The sequence below is a fragment of the Ambystoma mexicanum genome, chromosome 8 (assembly GCF_040938575.1).
Source record: "Ambystoma mexicanum isolate Mex_15411 chromosome 8, UKY_AmexF1_1, whole genome shotgun sequence".
Lineage (NCBI taxonomy): Eukaryota > Metazoa > Chordata > Amphibia > Caudata > Ambystomatidae > Ambystoma > Ambystoma mexicanum.
Genome location: NC_090929.1, coordinates 1,571,585,265 through 1,571,607,845, shown reverse-complemented (window position 1 = coordinate 1,571,607,845; position 22,581 = coordinate 1,571,585,265). Strand labels below are relative to the sequence as shown.

Genomic DNA, 22,581 nt, shown 5'->3' with positions numbered 1-22,581 from the left:
TCCCCTGGAACATGCTGAGACAGGAGGAACATCTTGTGTTCGAGAGCCAACTTCCATATGTTCTGGGACAGGTTGGATAACCCCGGAAAGTGTGTGTGTGTCCCCCTGTTTGTTCAGGTAATACATGGCTGTGTTACTGTCCGTGAGGACTAGTACTGTCTTCCCCTGTAATTGTGTCTGAAAGGCCTTCAGGGCTTTGAACACCAACAGCTCCAATAGGTTAATGTGGTTGGATGCTACTGCTGCGGGCCGAACACCGTGCACTGTCTGCTGGAGGAGAGCCCCCCCCACCCTGTGAGATGTGTCCGTTGTGAGTGGCTTCTACTGCGGGGGTGGGGAAGGTCCCCCCCGACCACCCTTCAAGAGATTTACCCTTGACCACCACTGCAGAGAGAGAACAAGGGCTGCCGAGACAACCACTAAATCGTCCCATTGTCCGCTGGCCCGACACCATTGGCTGTTGAGCCACTCTTGCATGGGGCGCATGCGCAATCATGCGTGTGGGACTAAATAAATGCAGGAGGCCATTATGTCCATCATTCGCATGGCCTTGCGTAAGGTCACCTCTCGACTGGCTACATATTGAAGGATCTGAAACCGCACGTTTTGAACCCTTTCATCGGAGGGGAAGACCAGGCCATCTTCTGTCAGAATCAGAGCCCCCAGAAATTGTTCGACTTGGCTGGGGGGTCTACGCTGGACTTCTTCTCGTTTATTGAGAATCACAGACTGAATTGTAGGTCTGTCGTCTTTTGGGCGTTTGAATGGCATGTTCCGTACGAATCCCCCGTTATGATTCAGTCGTCGAGGTAAGAATAAGCTGGGATGGATTGCCTGCACAGGTGAGCCACTGCTACTGCCAGCACCTTTGTAAATACCCTTGCGGCTGAGGCAATGCCGAAGGGAAGGACCTTGAACTGATGCTGCTTGTCCTTTACCATGAACCTTAGGTATTTTCTGTTTGTTGGCAACAATGAAATATGAAGGTATGCAGCTTTCATGTCCAATGTTGCCATGTAACCTCCCTGTGTTAGCAGAGGGATTACACCTCTTGCAAGGTTATCATTCTAAAGTTTTGTGGTTTGACAAATTAGTTTGCTGGGCGCAAGTCTAGCACAGGGCGCATGGCGAGATCCTTTTTGGGTACAAGGAAGTACACTGAATAAAATACCCTTATTTACCTGTAAAACGGGACAACTTCGATTGCGCCCTTTTCCTGCAGGATCTCGACCTCTTGCAGAAGCATCTTCAGATGTTCCGGTGACAAACACCTGGGCCTTGGTGGTCGGTATTGAGGTGGTCGGCTGAACTATACAGTAACCGTGGGTGACTGTCTTGTGCACCCACTGGTCTGTGGTAATCCCCTCCCATGCGTGGACAAATTATGTTATCCGTTCCCTGTCCCAGGGAGGCATGGGAGGGGACCCGGATCGGCAAGTTATTTCTGAATGGAGGCCAGGGAGTTTATTGGGGTGGTGCAACCCCTTCCTTTGCCACGGCGCTGTCCTCTTGCTCTTGACTGATAATGGTTTGAGGCAGCTGACCCCTGTCCTGAGGACCATGTGTTTCCTGTCCCATAGTGATTGTGTGGGGAATGTGGGAAAGGTTGTCCGCGAAAGCAGGAGCGAGAACCTCCACCTCGCTGCTGAAAAGGCCTTAGAGTTATTTGGTTTAATGACTTCACAGCCTCATGTTCCTTCTTTGCTGTTTCTAGTGCCTCATCTACCGCTTTACCATAGATTCCTCCACCGGTTTGTTAATGAGGGACGCCTGGGCTTCTGGCTTGAATCGCGAACTTTTCAACCAAACATGCCTCCTCAATAGGGTACTTTGGGACAAGTTCTCCCTGCTGTCACTGCAGCATCTAGGGTATTCTTAAGATTATGACGATTCACCTGCCTCCCTTCTGACACAATCGCCAGCAGGCGTGACCGTGTTGGCTCAGGGACCTCTTGAAGCAGATTCCACTGAATATCGCTGCACACCTTTGATCAGCCGGTTCATTCGCTCTACAAGTCCATTGGAGATTGGGTGATACAATGATGTAGTTATGTGGTGAATTGACCCGTCTCTGAGGAACTCTTGAAATTCTAATGACATTAATTGGGGTACCATTGTCAGAGACCAGCTCTTTGGGATCTCCTTCTCTGTTGAACACATCTGTCAGAAACTTTTTTGTGGTTACGTTTGTTTCCGATATGCCCCACTCTGTTAATTTAGAGGTGTAGTTCACAAGCACTATGATGTATATTTTGGCAGTTTCAAGGTTTTCAAATGGGCCCATGATCTCGATTGCTAGTTTGGACCACACGTTAGTTGGGTTTTCAACTGGTTGTAATGGAGTTTCTCAATACTTTGGATTAGTCGCTTGCAGCACAGGCAGAATAGTTTTTGACAATTTCTTCTGCTTCTTTCCACATATTTGGCCACCAGTAGTTACTTCTTACTCTGTTCTTTGTCAGGCTTCTCCCTAGGTGTCCCTCGTGTGACAGATAGAGTAGTCTTATCCCGAGTTGTAATGGCGGGATTACTCTATCACCTCTATAAATGTGTCTTTCGTCCATGGATATTTCTTCTTTGATGGGTATGAAATTTGTTAGATCCACTCCAGTCATTTGCTATTGCTCTCCTAATCTCTTGTTGTTCAGGATCAGCGCCAGATGCGTTTTTCCATTCATCCATGGGAATGGCCGGATTTATGGCAGCAACTATGTCTCCGTCTTGGCATTCCAGCTCAATATCATGGTTGTTCGTCGATAATCTGGAGAAGCAGTCAGTCACTTGATTCTGTGCCCCTGGAGTGTAACATATTTGGAGGTTATATTGCATGATATCTAGGATCCATCGTCTGATTCTTGGTGATATAAGGTGGGGTGTTTTGGAGTTGAGGACGTGCACTAATGGTTTATGATCTGTTCTTAGCAGGATAGGTAATCCCCAAATAAAATTTCTGAAGTGTTGTAGAATCCACTTCACTCCAAGCGCCTCCCTCTCTATTGTGGAATAATTCAGTTCTGCTCCTTTCAATAATCTAGAGGAAAATGCAATCATCACTTACTGTCAGTTTTCCTCTAATATTTCCCTTTTTATTTCTGTGTGGGTTAGAGGTTTTCTACTGTAGTTGGTTTGGTCTTGAATTCAAGACAGATTCCTGGCTGTGTCCCAAGGCAAGATGGAGCTTTACAATAGAAGCTTTGATTGGTTAAGAGAACTGCAGGACAACAATGAACATTCTAAACTGTCACTCTCTGCCTTTCATTGTCGTAACCCCAGCTGAGAGGACGTGTTTGTAGCTGCTCCTGCTGAAGTCTTGGGCCTAGTGAATTTGAACTTTCAGTTCCTGGCAGTCGAGCGGCTACTTATTCGGGGTTGTTTCAGGAGAGTATCCAGGTTCACAGGAGAGTTTTCGGAAGTTCTATTGGAAATAACATTCTTAAGCTAAGTGACTTTATTTGGATATGTAAATCTGTTGCTCAAATTAGTGACATTTGGAAAAAGTTAATGTAAATTCATAAGTAGAACTGCAAAGTTTAATTCTTAAACACGCACGAGCTACGGAAGACTGCTACGTGATTTCTACAGCGCGTGTGTTCACAGCGCATGTATTCGTAGCGCGTGTACGCGAGCGCGAGAAAAGACTGCTACGTGATTTCTACAGCGCATGTGTTCATAGCGCGGGTGTTCATAGCGCGTGGACGCGAGCGTAAGAAAAGACTGCTTTGTGATTTCTACAGCGCATGTTTTCATAGCGCGTGTGTTTTTAGCGCATGTATTTTCTTCAGCGCGAGTTCAGCACGTGTACATTTTTTGCGCGTGTGCGCAAAAAGGTTTCTACGAAGTTTGGACAAGTTTGCAAGTTCTTAAAGAAACTATGTACTTTATTTTCGCGTGTCTTGGTTTAAAATTCATTTTAAAAGAAACAGGATTCATTTAAGCAATATACAGTTTTTTTTTTAAAAAAAGGCAAGAGTCAAGGTTCTTAAGGCTACATAACTCAAAAGAGTTGCTGTTATTTTCAAGACCTTCAAAGCAAAAAAAAAAAAAAAAAGTAGAAAGATTTTATCAGCAATTACTCCACACTTCTCTAAGATCCTTAAAGAGAAGAACCAGGTATGATTCTTTACATTTTAGTTAAGGATATAGAGTTTTCAAAATCAAAACGTTAGTTAAGTAATTTAAGGATTTGTGTGTTTTTTTATGTATTCACTGCAGGTTCTGCATCAGCTAGTCTAGACGTCGCCAGCCTGGTGTTTATGTTATCCACTTCCCCCTTTCCCTTTGGGGTGTAGTTAACAGAGCCCAGTATAATCTGGTTCTGAGGATTACATTTCAGGGGGATTGTCGAGTGTTCAGCAGCTTCTGCGGACACAGGATTTCTCTCAGCCTGACAGTTATTTGGTTTAATGACTTCAAAGCCTCATGTTCCTTCTTTGCAGTTTCTAGTGCCTCATCTACCACTTTACCATAGATTCCTCCACCGGTTTGTTAATGAGGGACGCCTGTGCTTCTGGCTTGAATCGCAAACTTTTCAACCAAACGTGCCTCCTCAATAGGGTACCATGGGACAGAGTTCTCCCTGCTGTCTCTGCAGCATCTAGGGTATTCCCAAGATTATGACGATTCACCTGCCTCCCTTCTGACACAATCGCCAGCAGGCGTGACAGTGTTGGCTCAGGGACCTCTTGAAGCAGATTCCACTGAATGTCGCTGTAGCTGGCCAACAAGGTAGTATTGGTGGCAATACTGGTGGAATAAGCTGCTGCAGTTGCGACACGCTTCCCCAGGGCATATAACTTCTTGCAGGCCTTGTCAAAGGGGGCGAGGGCTACGTCTGTGGACAAGGGTAATCCTACTTTTTTCCTAGTTTTAGTCACCTTTTGGGAATCTGGTGTGGCATGTACCTGAATGTAGAGAGGGTCTGTAGGTGAGGGGCACAAAAAAAAAAAAAAAAAAACTTCGACCCGTGCGTTCACAGCTCTTGTTTGCGATGGTGTCAGCAAAGAAGGGGCGATACGCCGTTTAATGGAGTTCAGTAAAGGTATAGCCTGGCTTGCATGTGGTTTCTCCTTCAGAAGATCTTCTACAAAGTCGGTGTCTTGCACTGCTTCTTGCATTGCAATCAGAAAATGTTCTGCAGCTTTCTTCAGAATAGCATCAAATGCCATCTGGTCATCTATGGGCGATGCCTGTCTTATAAGAGATGTGGGAAGATCCCTGCACAATGTGTCTGGATCAGGTGTATTGGTCAGTGACCGCCATGGTGCATTGTTCACTGGCTGCTCATCCCTCCCCAATCTGGGGCCTGGTCAATAGGGTCCTCAAAGGGATCATCTTCTTGTACATAAGGGTCCTGAGCAACCACCTCTGGTTCCGTCAGGTCAAACACTTCCTCATGAGGACAGGAGGTCCTTTGAAATTTAGATACAGTAGGGTGTATAAATAGGTCTTCCTCACTAGGTATTTTAGGTGTGGTAAATCTTTCTGAAAAGTTCACGAATTTTGAGTTTATATTCATACAACCCTCAAACCTGACCCTGGTCCATAAAGATGAGTCAGCGGGGTCTGGAGGGTGGGGTGGACTCTTCTTGGGGATCTGTGCGCCTAGTATGTCGAGATTTATCTGAAAGAGTCTTAGCCAAGGGCTGGGGACCTTCAGAATAGTCTTCCTGCCTTTCTCAGCGTGTGGACATGTCCCTCGACCTGTCCTTAGGCCCATTTGCCACCGGAATAACGTTTGTGAGACTCTCGCGGATGGTCAGCATATCTGGGAGGGATTTCGACAGTTCCAGCAGCTTCGCCGTAGCGTTCGACGTTGCCAGAACTTTCTGCTTCGGCGCGCTCTTAAGAAGAAGTGTCTCACTCTTATGAAACTTGGTGCTGACCCCAATGTCAGTGAAGTGCCCGGATGCATGCCGCCTCAGCAGTTGCAGAGACGGCTACTAACCCTGTGGATTGGTGGGTTCCGTCAAAGGAATCGGCGTACCCGTTGGCTTCTTTGACCGTCCCAACTAGTCCATCGAGGCGGTTCAGGGGGTTGTGCGTTTACCTTTGCGAGTAGTGTGTGCGTCCCTGTCGCCGGGGTGTACACCCCATAGCGGAACCGGTGGCCTGCCTGCGGGGGGGTCGGACGACTGAGCGTGGCTGCACCGAAGATCGGTCGATGGCATCCGTGTTGGAGCCACGGCTGTCCCTTAATTCCTTGTCACCCTCTGCTCCTGTGGCGGCGGGGGGGGGGGGGGGGTACTACCCTCAGTCTGCATAATGGCGTAAGCCGCCCACTGTTTAACTCGCCTGTCTTTTATCGTCTTAGGACGAAAAGAGTTGGGAAGATCTACAGGACTCCTCGTGGTGATCGAGGTGGATTTATTGCACCTCCGGTGCGTGTCCTTCCAAGGGTACTTGCCTTTACAAGAAGGGCAACATTTAAAAAAGGTGACCTGTCCATAGCTCAGGTTTATAGCGACAGAAAAACCAGAAGGGAAAAGAGGGGAGAAGGAAATACATTCTTGAAGAGAAATAGAGCCCTGGACCCCACTCTCCCAACTGTGTAAACCCCACTCTCCCAACTGTGTAAACCATAGGTCGTGGACAAAGATATTAATTTGCAATTTTTACAAGCTCTGCATAAGGCGACCAGCTAGCTGGGCAGCATATGAGGAACCTCGACATGCGAGGGATTTTGGGTACACTACACGTTACGTTAGGGACAGTGTTACAGGCACGCCCATGTCGACATCCCCTTTCGATCCTCGAAAGACAAGATGCAATACTCTGCGATTACCACTAAATGTCTAACTATATGCACAGCATGTGATTCTAAGCAGATTCACAAGCATCAGAAACCCCTTTTCTTATCATGGCCCACACCTCCTGCAGGAGCCGAGGGATGTGCTACTCATGCCAGGCCATGATCCTTGAACACTTCTGCAGGAACTAGTGTGTCCGTGGGCGAGAGCGTTCAGCACCCACCAGTCAGTGGAGATCTTTTTCCACTCGCTGATGAAGCCCGCCAGCCAGCCTCTAACCGAGGTGCATGGGTTGGAGCCAGACGTCTTGGCCGGTTCAATCTTGCATCGGGTCCTGCGTGCCGCCTTGGGAGCGACAACGGCCACCTCCCAAAAGCCTCTGTAGCCCTCCTGGGTCGTGGACCGGAGGGTTGGCAGTACAAAGAGGACCGTCTGCCAAAACCTTTCAACGATATGCCAGACTTCCCCACCGGAAGTACGAAAGGAAGGGCAGTGTTCCTTCTTGGTCTCTTCTGGCGTCAGTTGGAAGAGCTCGGACGCTCTGGGGATCATGGCATGGAAAGACCCCACCTCGTCCGGGGGAAAAGCCCTTGGCTGGGGTGAATCACCCCTGTGGCCATGTAGTCATCCGTGTCCGTAGTCGCTGTGTCCCTCCCTGTGTCCCTAGGAGGGCGGGGGGACGAGGGCACTTGTGTGTGGCAGTTGATGTGGCGGTGTATGGTGTGGCTTCCTCTTTTTCACCCGAGGCTGGTCCCTGGGATCAGGTCCGGTGGAGTCGTCGGCATCCTTTTTTTGAATCTCCAACACCAGGGTGTGCAGGGTTGGATACATCCCTCGCAGGGGTCGGGCGGTACGCCAGCTGGGCCCCGCGCTACAATTTCCACTGTAGCTGACTGTTGTCAAAAGCCACGTTTCACTGCTATCACTACCGCCTACCATCTCCTATGTTTTCTTCTCCCTCATTTCCGCTCTACTACCCCTACTTAACTACCACTGCCGTCCCTCTGTCCCTCCGCTACAACCACTTCCTACTAACATTACCCTTCGCTACTTCCAGCTCACTACCACTCTACTTCCACTACTAACCACCCACTACTGCTCTGACCACTTCCTCTACGCCCAACCTCCTCTACTCATTCTGCACTCACTCCTCCCTACTATACACAAACACTCCCACAGGACCCGCTCGACGATTAATCTCCACAATCTGATCTCAGATGTCCTCTGCCTCGTGTCCTCACCCAACTAACCCACACTAAGCCACTCTCACACAATTACTAAAACAGCACACTCCTTCCCAGGAAGGGAGACTTACCCTATCCAATAACTTACCTTTAGGGGAGTGTCAAGGGAAGGGCTGAGGAGGCTCGAAAAGTCTGGTTAGCCCTGTCCCCTTTATTCATGCGGTGTCACTACAATTCGACCATGGAGCAGCTCATAGGGACCAGTTATATTTAATGTGATAGCCAGGGGTTTAGTGGATCTTTCCATAGTAAGGTCTTTGTGGAGCCCTTCATTGATTTTCATCCCTGGTGGGTTAGTGGTGTCATCCCAGTTCTTTGTGCCAAGTTGCAGTGCGCAGCCTGGCATCTCTTCTCTGGCGTCTACTCGCAGCATTGGAAACGCTGTGTTGACAGGTAAGGCGGGGCATGGAGGGGCATGCCTATACTCATTCAGGCACTGCAGGGTGTTTGGGCTGGGCTCTCCCCTTCCCTTGACAGGCAAGAGACTGTGGCCCCCTCACCAATTGTATTTTCATATACTTTGTGAATAACTTTAAATTACTGGTGTTCTGCGTGGACTCATTGTATCCCAAGACCACTCTCACAAGTTTCCTGAGACTAGGCCGTGACTGCTCATCCACCGACCCGGACTGGGGTTTGGCTACCCTCCCTAAGTCTTCCCGGTTAACCATAAACGGGCTGATTTTGGAAATCCTTCTTAATAGTCATTGAGGCTCTCTCATGTATAGTATCAAAGTCATAACAAGGAGATCACTGAAGGGGGGAGTATCGCAAATATTACACCACCCCAGTGCCTTGAGGTAAACACAATGTTTGCTTCCAGAAAGATGGTTCCTACGAGGCGACCCAAACCAGTAAATACAGCACTACTTTCCTAGGTGCAGTTTACATGATTCAACCTCCCAGAGACTGGAATACCGGGCCACTGACTATGTACGAGTCTGAACACCCTTCTAGGTAGCAGCAGCTCCTAGCAACACAGCAGGGCTACCCCAGAACGGGCTGCAAAATGTCCAGCACAGAAGGGCTGACCCTCCGTCCCCCAACCACACTCAAATGGAGTCAGCAGGAGGCCCAACACATTCAGAAGCAGAAATCCCAAACTGGAGATCAGCCCAAGACTCAGCATTCAGCCAGTAAGGCTACAAAACGGTTGAGAGCAAGAGCAAAAATGTACCAAAATGGCTATCAAAAAAAGCTACATTGGGCACTGATGCAGAAAAGTGTCTTGCACCCTTCGAGTACCCCATACTAAACAGCTGCCACCAGCCTACTCCAGAAAACAAATGCAGGGGGATAATCACCTTAGGGACTGGGGGCCTTATAGGCAACCCAAGACTATATACTCAAAATAAGCCAAAAAGGGTTGCAATGATAGGGGTGTGTGCAGAGGGGCTTCAGCAGAATGACGGCCCTCTGATCACTAAAAATATGGTGTGATCCAAAAATAAAAAATACGGAGAAAGCAAAATAAAAAGGGGCCCTAGAAAGTGGTCCTAAAATTCCCAAATTTGAAATTTTGTCTCAAAAAACGTGACATCCTGTTCACTTGCAGAGTTCTGGTCTTTGCTGTCCCGCCCTAGACGTCATTGCCTCATGGCCTTATATGGAACAGCCGATTCCTTTTACACAAAAAAGTATCCAGTTGTGCCAAGGAATTCCATCAGAGTTTACAACGCAAGAGCAGCACAGAGAGGCTCTCCAATATGCATTTGCAAGCATCAAGGTAACTTGCAATGTAACATTGTGGCCATTATCTGGGGGTCTCAAGGCTAAACGGGTGTTCAGAAAGATTGGTTCCCTCTTTTTGAAACTTTCCTCCATGGAGTCTGATTTTTGGCCTCAAACATCTGCCCTGTAGGGAGAGCTTTCCCATTATATGTTGTCCTTTGATTTTACATTGAGTGCTGCAGGGAAACATTGTTTCCCCCTTTCTTTTTCTCTAGCAGCCTTCTCCCTGCCCAGGGGGACCCATTGGCATTTGATCTGTCAGTTTACAGGAGCCTCAAACTCAACGACTAGGAACCCCACTGCTGCAAAGTCCAATGGTAAGCTCAGTTGTCCCAAACCAACCTCTGTCCAGAGGAATGTAGGTTTAGACTGACCACATGTCCAAGTCTCACTCTCCCCCATTGCTGTTCTGAATTATGGCATCAATGATACTGAGAGAAACAAATTATAATTGGATCCAGTTATAGGACCTATTAAACCTACCGGTATGCATGTGTAAAAATGTACTTGGAAAAGTATATGAAAAACAATCAGTTTGCAGACAGAATTTGACATACAAGGGGTAGAAAAACAAAGGTTTGTCCTTACTTCATATACAAGTTCATGATGAAAGTGAGGTACTTCCAGCTCCTGAAGGCAACGTTCAGCTTCCGTTACATCTCCGGAGAGCAGGTACTCTTTCAGTAGCATGTCAATCTAACCAGAGATGGGGACATATATTAAGTATAAAGCCAGAGAGGGGAATAAATCCAAAACCCCCCAAAAAAATACACACAAAGCCAAGCTCCAGCTTATAGGCATTTAGTCTTTAATTAGTAGAATTGGGTGCAACAAGTACAGTGTGCATCAATTTGGGCACATCACTAGAACATGCTGAGTGTTGGCTTGGGACCAAGTTTCCTCATTGAGTCATTCAAACAATTACCTAGACATACTCAGCGCTCATCCGCCTCTAGAAGCATTGTCAACCCCAAATTTAGGAAGATAAAATGAGGTTACATTTCAACAAATGAGCAAAATGGACACTTCATATTATCTTGGGTCAAATGAGAGTAACCATATAAGAAATTATCTAAAAAACACATTATATGAACTCTGATTTTCTGAAATCTTATTTCAGCTAAGTTTCTTAAATAACAAAGGGCCAGCACAAGGCATAAATTAGTCTTGTAATATTTATTAGTCGTGACTGCTAAAAGAAAATATTTTGATTAGCAGATTTGAATATCCTTACTTTCAATCAGGGCCAATGCAAGACATGTTTCTCCGTCTCGGGACGATAGCTCAGCGGCAACGCGCTTGCCTTGGAAGTAAGACGACACGGAGCAACACAGGTTCGATCCCCGGGTCCGCGCTTCGAAACCTCTGGGTTTTGAGCGTGTTATAAAATAAGCTATTAGATCATATCATGTGCCCCCTGTTTGCCAGCATAGGGCCTAGGGACCTCACAGGCTTGTTTTGCCACTCGTTCTATAATGAGGAGGCCTTTTGTTGGACATCGACCAGACCCCGCTACCATTGCAAAGTCAACAGAGCACCCCACTAGAGCCTCGCAAATAGGTAACACACACGGTTATCAGCAGGGCATCTAAATGGTTAAGCTCCTGATGGTTCATTGATGAACCATTGTTTCTGACAAGTGTTAACTCTGCCTTCACATGATATGCAATAGTAAGCACGATTCTGTCAAAGAAGGTGACCTGATCCTACAATACCATTTAATGCATGTCTATGTCCCAAACTCATACAATGTTTTCTAGCTTCACCTTACTTTGCATTCTTGTAGTTTTTGTTAGGGAGAATCGTCAGTTTCTGTGCCAATTCTCTTTAACCTGAGAGACCCCCTGCACTTTATTTTAATCTCCCGAGTGAGTGGAACTTTTGGCCAACTCATTCTTTTTCGGCCACTGTACTCTTACTGTTTTATGGAGTCTGGTAAACGCCATATGGTTAATACAGGCATCTGATTTTTAATTTGCGACACCAAGCACCCACTGTGCAGTATCACTGAGGAGTCCCCTGGATGTCTCTTTAAATGTTTAATTACAATTGCTTGTGTGAACTACAGTTCCCAAGAGTAGCAAGACAACTTTTATATTACGTACCTTTCCCTTTGTGGGTCCAGCACCCACCACCTTATGTGGAGTACTGGGGGTTACATTGTAACTCCTCATGTACCTTTTTCTTACACCGACTAAACTTAAGTGGCACCGGTTAATATTTACTACCTTTAGTGCAGGATACTAGCAGGCTGATTTCTCAACTGCAGTACAGCACCTATGGGTCACCATTTTCTCAAAATTTCCCCAGTCTTTTTTTGACATTTTTAGTTTGTCAGTTCCTTCTGGGCTCTTTTATCATCTTCTGAAGATTTGAGCCCTTTGAGAGTTTGCCTTTGGCAGGCTTCCCTTAAAGCTCGCCCAGGCTCCGGTGTGTCTGGGACGGCAGAACGTGAGGGAGGACCCCAAAACTTCACTGTCCTTTGTCTGTAGGTATACCCGACAAACCAGTTCTAACTGGGCTGCTGGCCGTAAGACAGCAAACACCCAGTTGATTGACAGCTCCATAGGAGTGAAAGAATGGGTTCCAGCATAGAAGGCAAGGATTTTTGGACTACAGGCAGATTCGACCAATCGAACAAGGAATCCAAAGAAGACTACTAGCAGAGATGCCAGCAGCACCTTCAAGAATTGCTGAAGTACCAGTGAAGCCCTGTAGTTGTGCTGACCCAGTTTTCATCTCGACAGGGGAGACCCACCATGGACGACTTCCTCCATTAGGCTAGTGGGACCAACTAGCCTTAAGTCCTTCATTTTGGGCCATCCCCAGATTTATTTGAATTTTTAGAGCGCACTGCTGCCCGCGGGCATCGAGGTGCTATGAGACAGCTTAAGAAGGCTTGATTCAAGGTCACACAAATGCGGCCTCAGCATAGAAGGCTTGATACAGAGAGCGATGGTACAGTTATATGATTAACAGAGCAGTGTTATAGTTACAGGATTAACAGCGAGCAGCAGAAAGCATACATGAGTGTAAAGTGCATAGACAGCACAAGGCAAACAAGCATTGTCAGACGAATAGCATTGTTTTGATAGCTTTCCTGAAGGATGCATGGGAGTCAATCATCCTAATGAAAGGGGGAGGGAGTTCCAGTAGGTGGCTGCCATGTTGGGGAAGCTCGAACCGCCCGACCGCACTCTGCAGGTGAGAGGGACAGTGATTCTGTTGGTGTAAGCAGCTCTGGTAGGCATGGAAGAGGTGTGGAGGGAGATTCTTTGAGCTAGATAAGGTGGGGCAAGGCCGTGAAGGCATTTGTGAGTCAGTGATAGTGTATTGAAGGCAATTCTTTCCTTCACATTTTATGGGAGCGAGGGGTCCTCAGGCCCCCTCGCGTCATACGCTCCTCAGTACAAGGCTTGGACCGTGTGCCTCCGGTAGTGGTATTGCCCCTTGCCCTTATGTAAAGTTAACCACGGTTGACCGTTACATAGATGGGACTACTGAGCAGGACACTGGGCATCCATCTTTTGTGCCCCTTTTCGACTCCATCTTGGGTAAACAGGCCTCACTGCGATAGTGCAGCAGCCAAGGAGAGAGAGAGACAGACAGACAGACAGACACACACACACACACACACACACACACACACACACACACACGGCGCGCAGGCAGCTGGCTGGCCCCCACCCTTGCACTCCCCCTGCTAAGGAAAGCTCTGCGTTTCCATTCTCACGCTGAAGCAAGTTGCAACAATCAATATGCTACAGTATTCTTCCTCTGAGATCACTGTTCGTCCGAGAACCGGCATGTGAACCAAGATGAGCTAAGCACTTTCTGCTCAATTCGTCCTCAAACGTGCAAGCCACCCACCCCCATTAGAACAATGTATTGCCATCCTGACCCTGCACCCCCTGTAAGGTATTTCTTTCAAGTGCCAGACCCTCGCCTGTGCTGCGAAACTCACCCAACACACCCACTACTAACCTTAAGCATTTTTATTATTATATATGCTTTTACTTGCACTAATTAATTTCAAACCTAGAAAGAAATGCGAAACATAGTCTGATTCTTTTGCATGCACAATAAAGGTCAAGTCCTTCAATTAAAGCCACAAATGACCCAATTGTACTGACAATAATCATTGTGTGTAACTATGTAGAAATGTGACAAGTAGCATAAAATGTTTTAAATAATTTGTCATTTAGTATGCTACAAAACTGGCTTAGGTAGTGACCACAGTGACCGGACCCTGACCTGCATGAAGCGCAAGATGTTTGACGTCCGTCAGCTACTCAGCCAACCAGGAGGAAGCGATGCTACCCACACCTACAGCACCACACCGTGTGGCCAATCGGGTCCATTTAGTATTTTTTGTTAGAGTCACTTTAATATAAATGTTGGCACTGATGTAAATGGGAGAGAGTATTCTGGGTTATTTCCTAGCTGGAGAAATAAACCATCCTTTGAACTCTTGCAGCTGGGTCTCAGTGCCTTTTTCCCCGACAAGGGGTTTTGTCTGTTATTTTATTTTTTCTCTCACACGTAGTAAGACGGGGAAAGGCACCTACAACAGGAAGCCAGTGGACTTTCCTCCAGACCTCAGAGATGTGATCTCGTCTGATGACACCAGTTGCAGCCCTCAAGGCATTATTCTGTACAAGTTGTAATTTGGTCAAGTTGTTTTGGGAGGTGCCAGCGAGGAGGGCAAAATAAAAATAAATAAAAAACACCAAAAAAAACAAACAAATTAAACAAAAAAAAAAAAAAGGGAATTTTGGGTGAGAGTGGGGGGCCACTAGCCACCAGGGATATATTTTTACAGAAAAGGGGGTGGCCCTCACCCCATATCTGCTCCTAGGAAGGGGCATCTGGCCCCAGGGAGGGCTGCATGAGATGCCCCCCTGCATTTGGTGTGGGGGGGGTAAAGGGTCAACCCCATTACATTAGAAAATTACCTGGAGGTTTAGGGTGCCCCTCAGCCCGCCCTAAAGTGTAGTGTACCATTTTCCATTTTTTTCTTCGTTTTTTTCTCCGCTGTGGGTGGGGCAGTAAGGTTTGGGCACCCCGGGCCAGATTGGCACACCAATGTGCCCCTCTGCGCCAAGGCAAGTTTCGTAAACAAAGAAAGAAATGGAATGCATTTTAGGGGGGCTGTGGGGCATTTTCTAATGGGATGGGGTAGTGACCCCGTCTCCCACTCCTGCAATGGAGTGGGTGCCATGTCATGCAGCCCTCCCTGGGACCAGATATCTGCTCCTAAGAAGGGACGCCTGAGGGCCAGGGAGGAGGGCAGGACAGCCCCCCAACTTATCTGCCCCCGGGGAGGGCTGCATTTAGCTGGGGTGACTGTAGGTAAAACATGTTTTTTGATTTGTTTACAGCTTTTTCTACGCCAGCAGCTGCAACGTTATGTGAGCAGGCCACAAATTGCCCCCAGATCATTGGCAATTAGCGTTTCCCTGGGAGCGGATCCCTCCCATGTGGGTTGTCAGTCTGCAAGCCCAGGCTCCACCTCTGGCTGTGCTACATTACAGATGTCACCTCCGGGGAGGAATGGGGAACCTGCTGGGGCTCCCTGGAGCTGCTGCTGTGCTTAGGGGACGGTACACCCACATGGTACATGAATGTCCAAGGCCAGGGACATCACCCCCAACTGTCCTGGAGTTGCGGCTGGCTGCATTACAGCTTTTCCCTTCGGGGAGGTATTGGCACACTGCCGAGACTCCTTTGTGGGGAGAAGTTGTAATGCAGGGCAGCCAGGGCTCCAGCAAAGTCGGCGCTATTATCCCTAGCCTTGGGCACCCTTCTCCTATGTGGGTCTTTGCCGGGGGTTCTGGGTAATAAATACTGGGCCGATTTGTGCAAGTAAGACCTCTGGATTCCCACGGGTGTCCTCTTTTGGGAAATGCATGGGGTTCCCCGTTTTCCTTGCTGGCTTCGACACCCTAGGCCCAAATCTGTAGGTTGCCCACATGAACAAAATGGGCTGTGCCGAAAGGCTTGGGGTTACCAGTGGGTTACCCTTTTCCTTTTGCGCCCCAGGTTGGCGGTGTGTTTCAGTGGGTGGCCAGAGCGAAATGTCTGAGAATTGTCTTCATTTCCAGCCAATTTCAGAGACATTTCCCTGTGTCCACTCACCGAAACACGTCGCTAACAGATGTCATACCTTCTCGCGTTCCCACAGGTGTCCCGACGAAAACGGTACCTCACATGTGTGGGTGCACCTAGTGGGGGCGCAAAAGGGAACAGGTAACCCGCTGGTAACCCCAAGCCTTTCGCCTCAGCACAATTTGTTCATGTGGGCAACCAACAGATTTGGGCCTAGGGTGTCAAAGCCAGCAAGGAAAACAGGGAACCCCATGCATTTCCCAAAAGAGGACACCCGTGGGAATGCACAGAGGTGGGACTTGCGCGAAGCAGCCCAGAATTTATTACCCAGAACCCCAGACAAAGTGAACAGTTTTTTTCCCCACCAAATATCACACTTTTGTCGGGGATTGTGGCTAATAAAAACTGGGGCAATTTGCGCAAGGCAGACCTCTGCGGATTCCCACGGGTGTCCTCTTTCCGTAAATGCATGGGGTTCCCCGTTTTCTTTGGTGGCTTGGACACCGAGGCCCATATCTGTATGATGTGCCCATCTGCAGAGAGTGTAAAATTCAGGTGTGAAAACAGACTTGGGGTTACTTGTGTTTTAGGCTTTCCCCTTGGCGGCCAGGTAGGTGCACCCACACATGTGAGGTACCGTTCTCATCGGGACACCTGTGGACACGCAGGAAGGTATAACATTTGTTGTGTTTGTGTCGTTTTCATAACGTTTTGACCCATTTGCTGGTGCCCTTTGTCACACAACCTTTTCATTTCCCAAACGTGACTTACATTTAGTGGCTGCTTTAGGCACAATACACTTTTGTAACCTGCACAAGTCACCTACCCTTGAAAAGGTCTGCCTGTGCTCGTTCGAAAAATGTATGCTTGCCATTCCTCACATTGGTTTTCCCCGATTTACCCATGCTAAGTGCGTCTGTTCAGGCCGTGAGCATAAAACTCCTGTGTACCATAGCTCAGTTTTTGGCTTGTGGTATTGCTTGTTTTGTAAAAATGTGTGCTTTCCTAACTGCAAGAGTCGGGGAAATGTAGCAGAGCATTGCTTTTCTCAAAATTCATAGAAGCCATTGCCGTACCAAGCCAACCATGTCCAACACATACTTTTTTTGTTTGTAATTTTCCCGCTCTTCCCCCCCCACCCCTCCAATCGGTGTCCAGTCATAATGTCGAATCAATAATGTCGAATCACAAAAATGTCGAATCCAAAAAGTCGAAAAAAAAATGTCGAATTTTTATTTTTTTTATTTATATATTTTTTTTGGGCTCCGGGGGTAAAAAAAAGGGGTAAAACAAAAAAAAAAATTTAAAAAAAAGGGGGGGTGGGGGGGGACCCCCCATTTCGAAAAAAAAGCAACCAAAAAAAAAAATTCGATATTTTTGTTTTCGACTTTTTGACTTTCGACATTATTGGATTCGACTTTTTGACTATAAACCCCTCCAATCCATGGCATTTTCCCCGACCTACGCAAATCACCCCCGTCTACTTTTCAGAAATATATTCCTTTCTGTCCTCTAATTCGGCTTTCCTACCCTTTTTCCCCATTCCGTCCATGCATGTCCAATTTGCAAAAATGGCCAAAATTGCCTACCTCTCAAAACGGTTGCTAACCACATCAAAATAATGTTTTTTTTGTTTCCACTCAACCTGTTCTTGAAAGCCATGAAATTGGGGCATTCAGCACAGCAAACCATTTGTTCCTAGCTCTTACAGGGAAAAGAAAAAAAAAACACAGGCTTCTTTGTACATCATTTTATTCGCATTTTTTGAAAAAACACAATTTTCACCCTTTTTGGTTATTTTCTCTCACCCCCCTACAGCAACCTAGGATTCCTGGATGGCGTTACGACCGCCTACATGAGGGGAAAAAAAGGAGCCAAATTTGGCTGAGATATCGCATGTAACAAAGTTACAAGGCATTGAATGGTGACGTACCGAAATCACCAAAAAAATGGCCTTAGCACTGGGGTGATAACCCATGGCACTTAAAGGGTTAATATAAACGCCCAGTGTTTTTATGGTTTTGGCTACAGCGATAGGGATGTTATCCACTGTAAGGGAGCGATATTGCTCACCCAGTTTACCAAGTGTGGACGGTGAGCCAATTAACAAGAGTTCAGTCTTTTGACTGTTAAGGCATAGCCAATTTTCTGCCATCCAGGCTTGGATTGTAGTGTAGATGGAGTTAAGGGTATTAAGGTCAGCAAAGTAGTCCCCTGAGAGGGGTATTAGCAGCTGAGTGTCATCAGCATAGTTGGTGTATGCGATGCCCAGTGCATCAAGGATCTTGAATAGAGGTCGTGTGAAGAGGTTATAGAGTGTAAGAGCTATGCAAGAACCCTCTGGGACACCACACTTGATGAGGGTTGGCACAGGAGGTTTCTGAGAAAACCTTATTCCTTCGATCCTGCAGGAAGGAAGTTATCCAGGCACAGGCCCTCGGGAGGAATTGGCTGCAGTAGCGAGGTGATGGCATAGGTTTTATGGTCCACCAGATGAAAGGCCGCTGATAGGTCAAGGAACAGGAGAAGCGCGGCTTTGCCTGCGTCCCTTAGGTCATCCATTTGTACGCACTTTTTTTTTTGGTCCGGCAAGGCTGATTGCGGTCCATGCCTGGGCCGGAAACTGGACTGCCCGAGGCCCAGGAGGAGGTTGTCCTCAATTTTTGGACTTGCAGGTAGGCTGCTTTGTCCAAATTTTTTTAGCAAGAACGGCACAGTGGTGAATGGCCTGTAATTACCTGGGATGGATGGGTCGTGTGTTTTTTTTTTTTTTTTTTTTGGAGCGGTCTTAACAGGCTTCTTTTAATCCAGACGGAGCATGTCCAGTCTGAAAAGATGAGTTGATGAAGGCTGTGATAAGTGGGGTCAAGGAGGGGGCCCAGTCCTTGAGTTGAGCTGGGAAAGCATTCTCTTTGCAATTAGAGGGTTTGATGGAGTTGAGGAGGGTGGCGACTTCGAATTCAGACATCTCCTTAAAGTCGAAAACAGAGGCTTGGTTGGGAGAGGTGGCAGGTGTGTAGAGAGTTATCTAGGAGATTAGATGGCGCTTTTTGGTGAGCTAGGATTTTGGAATGTAAGGTTTCAAGTTTATCAAGCATGGCCGCTTGAATTTTGTTACACCGTAAATCAGCTTTCATGATGGTCGGTGGAGGGGGCGCCGGGAACTCCAGCTCTCTAAATATAGCAAATATGTCTCTGGTCCCTGATTTAGCATTTTCAATTCTAGTGTTAGAGGATGCCTTGGCCCGAATGAGGGCTTTATTTATAGTCTCTGGAGAGATCCTTGTAAGCTGCTTTAGTGACGTCATCAGGCCTTTTTCCCAAGTGGCCAAAGCTACCCTTTTATGGGAGTGAAATACTAGGACCTCGTGTGTGAACCAGGCATTGGCATGGTTTACTTTCTTCGCTTTTTTTAAGGGTGAGTGAAGCAAATGTGTTGACAGCCAAGGTGATGGTCCGAGTGAAGGCAAGGGCCAGAGTATCGGGGTCATTCAGGAACAGGGGCTGGAGCTCTCGGACAACAAGAAGGGGGGCAATGTTCTCCTTGGTGAGTTTGCGTAAGCTTGGGGTAGTGGATTTGGGAGGGCCTTTGGAGGTGAGGTCAAATTTGATGCAAAAATGGTCTGCCCAAGGGATGGGTGAAATGTCAGAGACCCGGAGTGAGCAGTTATGGTGGGCAACCCAGTCGTCCTGCGAATTGAATTTCCTGGGCTGCAGAACAATACCCGGTGTACCTGGACCATTATGGTGTGCATCATCTTCCGAAGAACGAATCCAGTGGAAACATTGCAAGCATCAGTGTGGACCTCCAGAAGCAGGAATTCTTCACCAAAAGTCCCCTCACCAGAGTTCAGGACTGAGTAATCGAAGAGAATCCAACCGGCGGTATTAGTTTATTCTTGGTGCAAAACCACAAAGAGCTGCTGGAGTGAGCGGAATACTTTGCTGCCAAACCTTTCTCCCGAGCGCTGCGCAGAAGCCCATCACAGGTCCCCCCCCCTTTCGTCACCAGGACCAAGAAGCAGGAATGGGTCTGCATCGTTGCACTTCGAAGAGGACCAGCTACATGTTCATCTTCACTCTTTAAAAGGTACTATGGGGAGAGACCGCCAGGGGGCGCGGAGCATGCTGGACGTGTGAGACAAGCGCTCCTCCACCACCGCAGGGCCTAGCACTCTGAGCCAATCCCCGGCCGGGAGTTTGGAGTAACCCCGACGGGAACGTGCGCCCCCACGGCAGCGGCCCAATGAATCGAGCGCTCCTCCGAAAGTGGATATAGCCTGGCCCCGATCTGAGGACCCGCTCGCCGAGCAACAGAGGACACCTTTTCGGGGGCCGTGCAGCAGAGCCACTGAGGGCTTCACCTCTCGCGGTGCCCCAGGCCTCGGCCGGACCTGCCGCGGAACCCGGAGCAGCCGGTCGTCGTCTCCGCAGCTGCAGCCATAACACCGAGAGGACGACGCCGGAGAAGGCCCCCCGGCGTGCGCAAACGCCGAGCGGGCCCCGGAGCTCTGCCCCGGTGGCGTGTGGACATCGTACGGGGCCAGGGACGAGTGGGGCGTCCTGGGGGGAGCCCCACACCACCAAGAACTGCTCCGGTGCGGACCACTAGCAGCAAATCAGGACTCTGGGAGCTTCCCGACCCATCCCCCGCGCACGGAGGCCTACTTGAAAAGGAGCCCTCAGTGAAGGGGTCCGAGCCCACAACAGACGTGTGGCGGCCCTCGACGGCCCGAAGATTTGAAGAGCGCAGGGGGGAGAACCGATACTCGGCGGACTGGGTTTGGCCCCCCCCCCCCCGGGGACAGACCAGCGCAACTCACCCCATAAAAGCTGGCACGGCCTTCCCCCTTGGGAGTACAGGGGTCCCCCCGGAACATTTCAGCCGTGACGCATCTGGGGAAACAGGCCTCAGTCACAATTCTAGCCCCCCTCGTGAGGACCGGAGCCATCACCGGGGTCCCTCCCACAGGCAAGCTTGCCTCCGCAGAAGCGGGGAGGGCTCAAGACGACCAGAGGAAACCTCAAGGCATTAAGGCAGGGTGAGAGGCGCCCCCCGCCCCCACCCAAACTCCAAAGAGCACCCAGAGACCGGAGCCCTGGAACCAACCCAGCCCACGTGCGCAATCCGCTCCCCCCAACGCTTCCGCCGGTCCAACGCACCCCTCGGTGATCCACACAGTCACCATGCCTTCAAGTGCCGACCCCCCCCCCCGCAGTGCTAACGAAGGACGACCTCAAGGACATCCTCCAGGAGATAAAAGCGATTCGAACAGACATACACGCCTCTATAGTCGATCTCAGGGGGAGAGTGGAGACGCTCGAGGAAAAAATGGAGGGAATGGAAAACAACCATCTCCAAATGGACCTGTTAGACATGAAATACGAAGCGAGGCTAACAGACCTAGAAATCAGAGAGGAGGACATAGCCCTGAAAATGGCCGACCTATAGAACAGAGAACGCCGACAACCTGCGCATTATGGGTGTGACTCAACAGAGAGGCGAGACTGCCACAGACGTGGGGAGAAAGGTTCAGGGCCTCATCAACCAACTCTTCACTCGAGGGGGGCAAGGAAGTCCAGCTGGAAAGAACCCACCGAGGGGGAGGTGGAGCGAGGGGCGGCCCAATGTCCATAGCTGTGCGCTTCCTCCGCTACAGAGATAAAATGGAGGTCCTCGAGAAAGCGAGAAGGCTGGAGAGTTTCTTTTTCGAAGGAGACACAGTGAGGATTTACCAGGACCTCGCGGCTTTCACTCTTACCCGCAGAAGAGAGTGCCGGCCACTCACCCAGTGGCTCACCAGCCAAGACATAAGATACAGGTGGTCCTTCCCATTCACCTTGTCTTTCGAACGCTCAGGAGTGGACTATAGAGTAACCAGCGGCAAGGAGGCATCCCAAGTGCTGCAGGTACTCAAAGGGGATACCCCAGAGGAAGGAAACGAGATGAGGTGCAAGAGCCTCGGAGCGCTGTGAGGGAGCCGGAGGGCCCCTGGTCCACAAAGAAGATAAATGGCCGAAGGAAATTCAAGAAACTTAACACCCCCACAACGGAAGCCGAAGGGGACTAAGTGGTCAGAGGCTCGCTATTAGTGAAACTGAGAGATTGAATCAAACAGCCCCGGCCGGGGACGCTGAGCTTAACAAGGTGACTGCGGTGGATGGACTTGCATTCACCCTGGTGGCTTGCCTGTTGGCAGGCGTCATGATAAAGAGGGGGAAGGGAGAGGTGGGAAGGGAGGGAGTTGGGGATTTTGGGGACCCACAGTGTCTCAAAACCACATTGGAAGGTGGCAGCAAGCACAGATCCGGGAAGACGGTACATACAAGACAAGGACCCAATGGCGGACAATGAGAATAGGGGCCCGGCTGAGTCACTGAGAATTGGCTCACTCAATGTAAAGGGTCTGAACTCCCCAGCAAAGCGCTCCCTCTTGGGGAGGGAAATGAACGCTAAAATAGATATCCTCTTCGTACAGGAAACTAGAACGGTCACGGGAGAGGAGAGGGCCATCCCGGGAGCACACGTGGGCCAGACCTTCTGGGCATCCGCTCCCACGAAACGGAGTGGAGTCGGGATAATCCTGCAGAGAAACCAGAGACTCACAGAGGTAACCAGGTGGGGGAGGGAAGACGGTAGAGCCATGATTATATCAGGTGACTTGCACAACTCCAGGGTCTCCCTAGCAGCGATCTATTGTCCTAATGTGGGCCAGGTTGAATTTCTCAAAGAGGTGATGGGAGAGATAATG

At 48.8% G+C, this 22,581-nt stretch overlaps 1 protein-coding gene across 2 annotated transcripts in view; it reads right to left on the bottom strand.

Annotated features, from left to right (window-relative positions):
• PDCD4 (programmed cell death 4) overlaps positions 1-22,581 on the bottom strand; it is a 525,005-nt gene that overhangs the window by 245,949 nt on the left and 256,475 nt on the right. For both annotated transcript variants that reach the window (XM_069611774.1, XM_069611775.1), the window contains exon 9: positions 10,310-10,417. In XM_069611774.1, the coding sequence (XP_069467875.1) occupies positions 10,310-10,417 (108 nt within the window). The remainder of the gene's footprint in view (positions 1-10,309; positions 10,418-22,581) is intronic.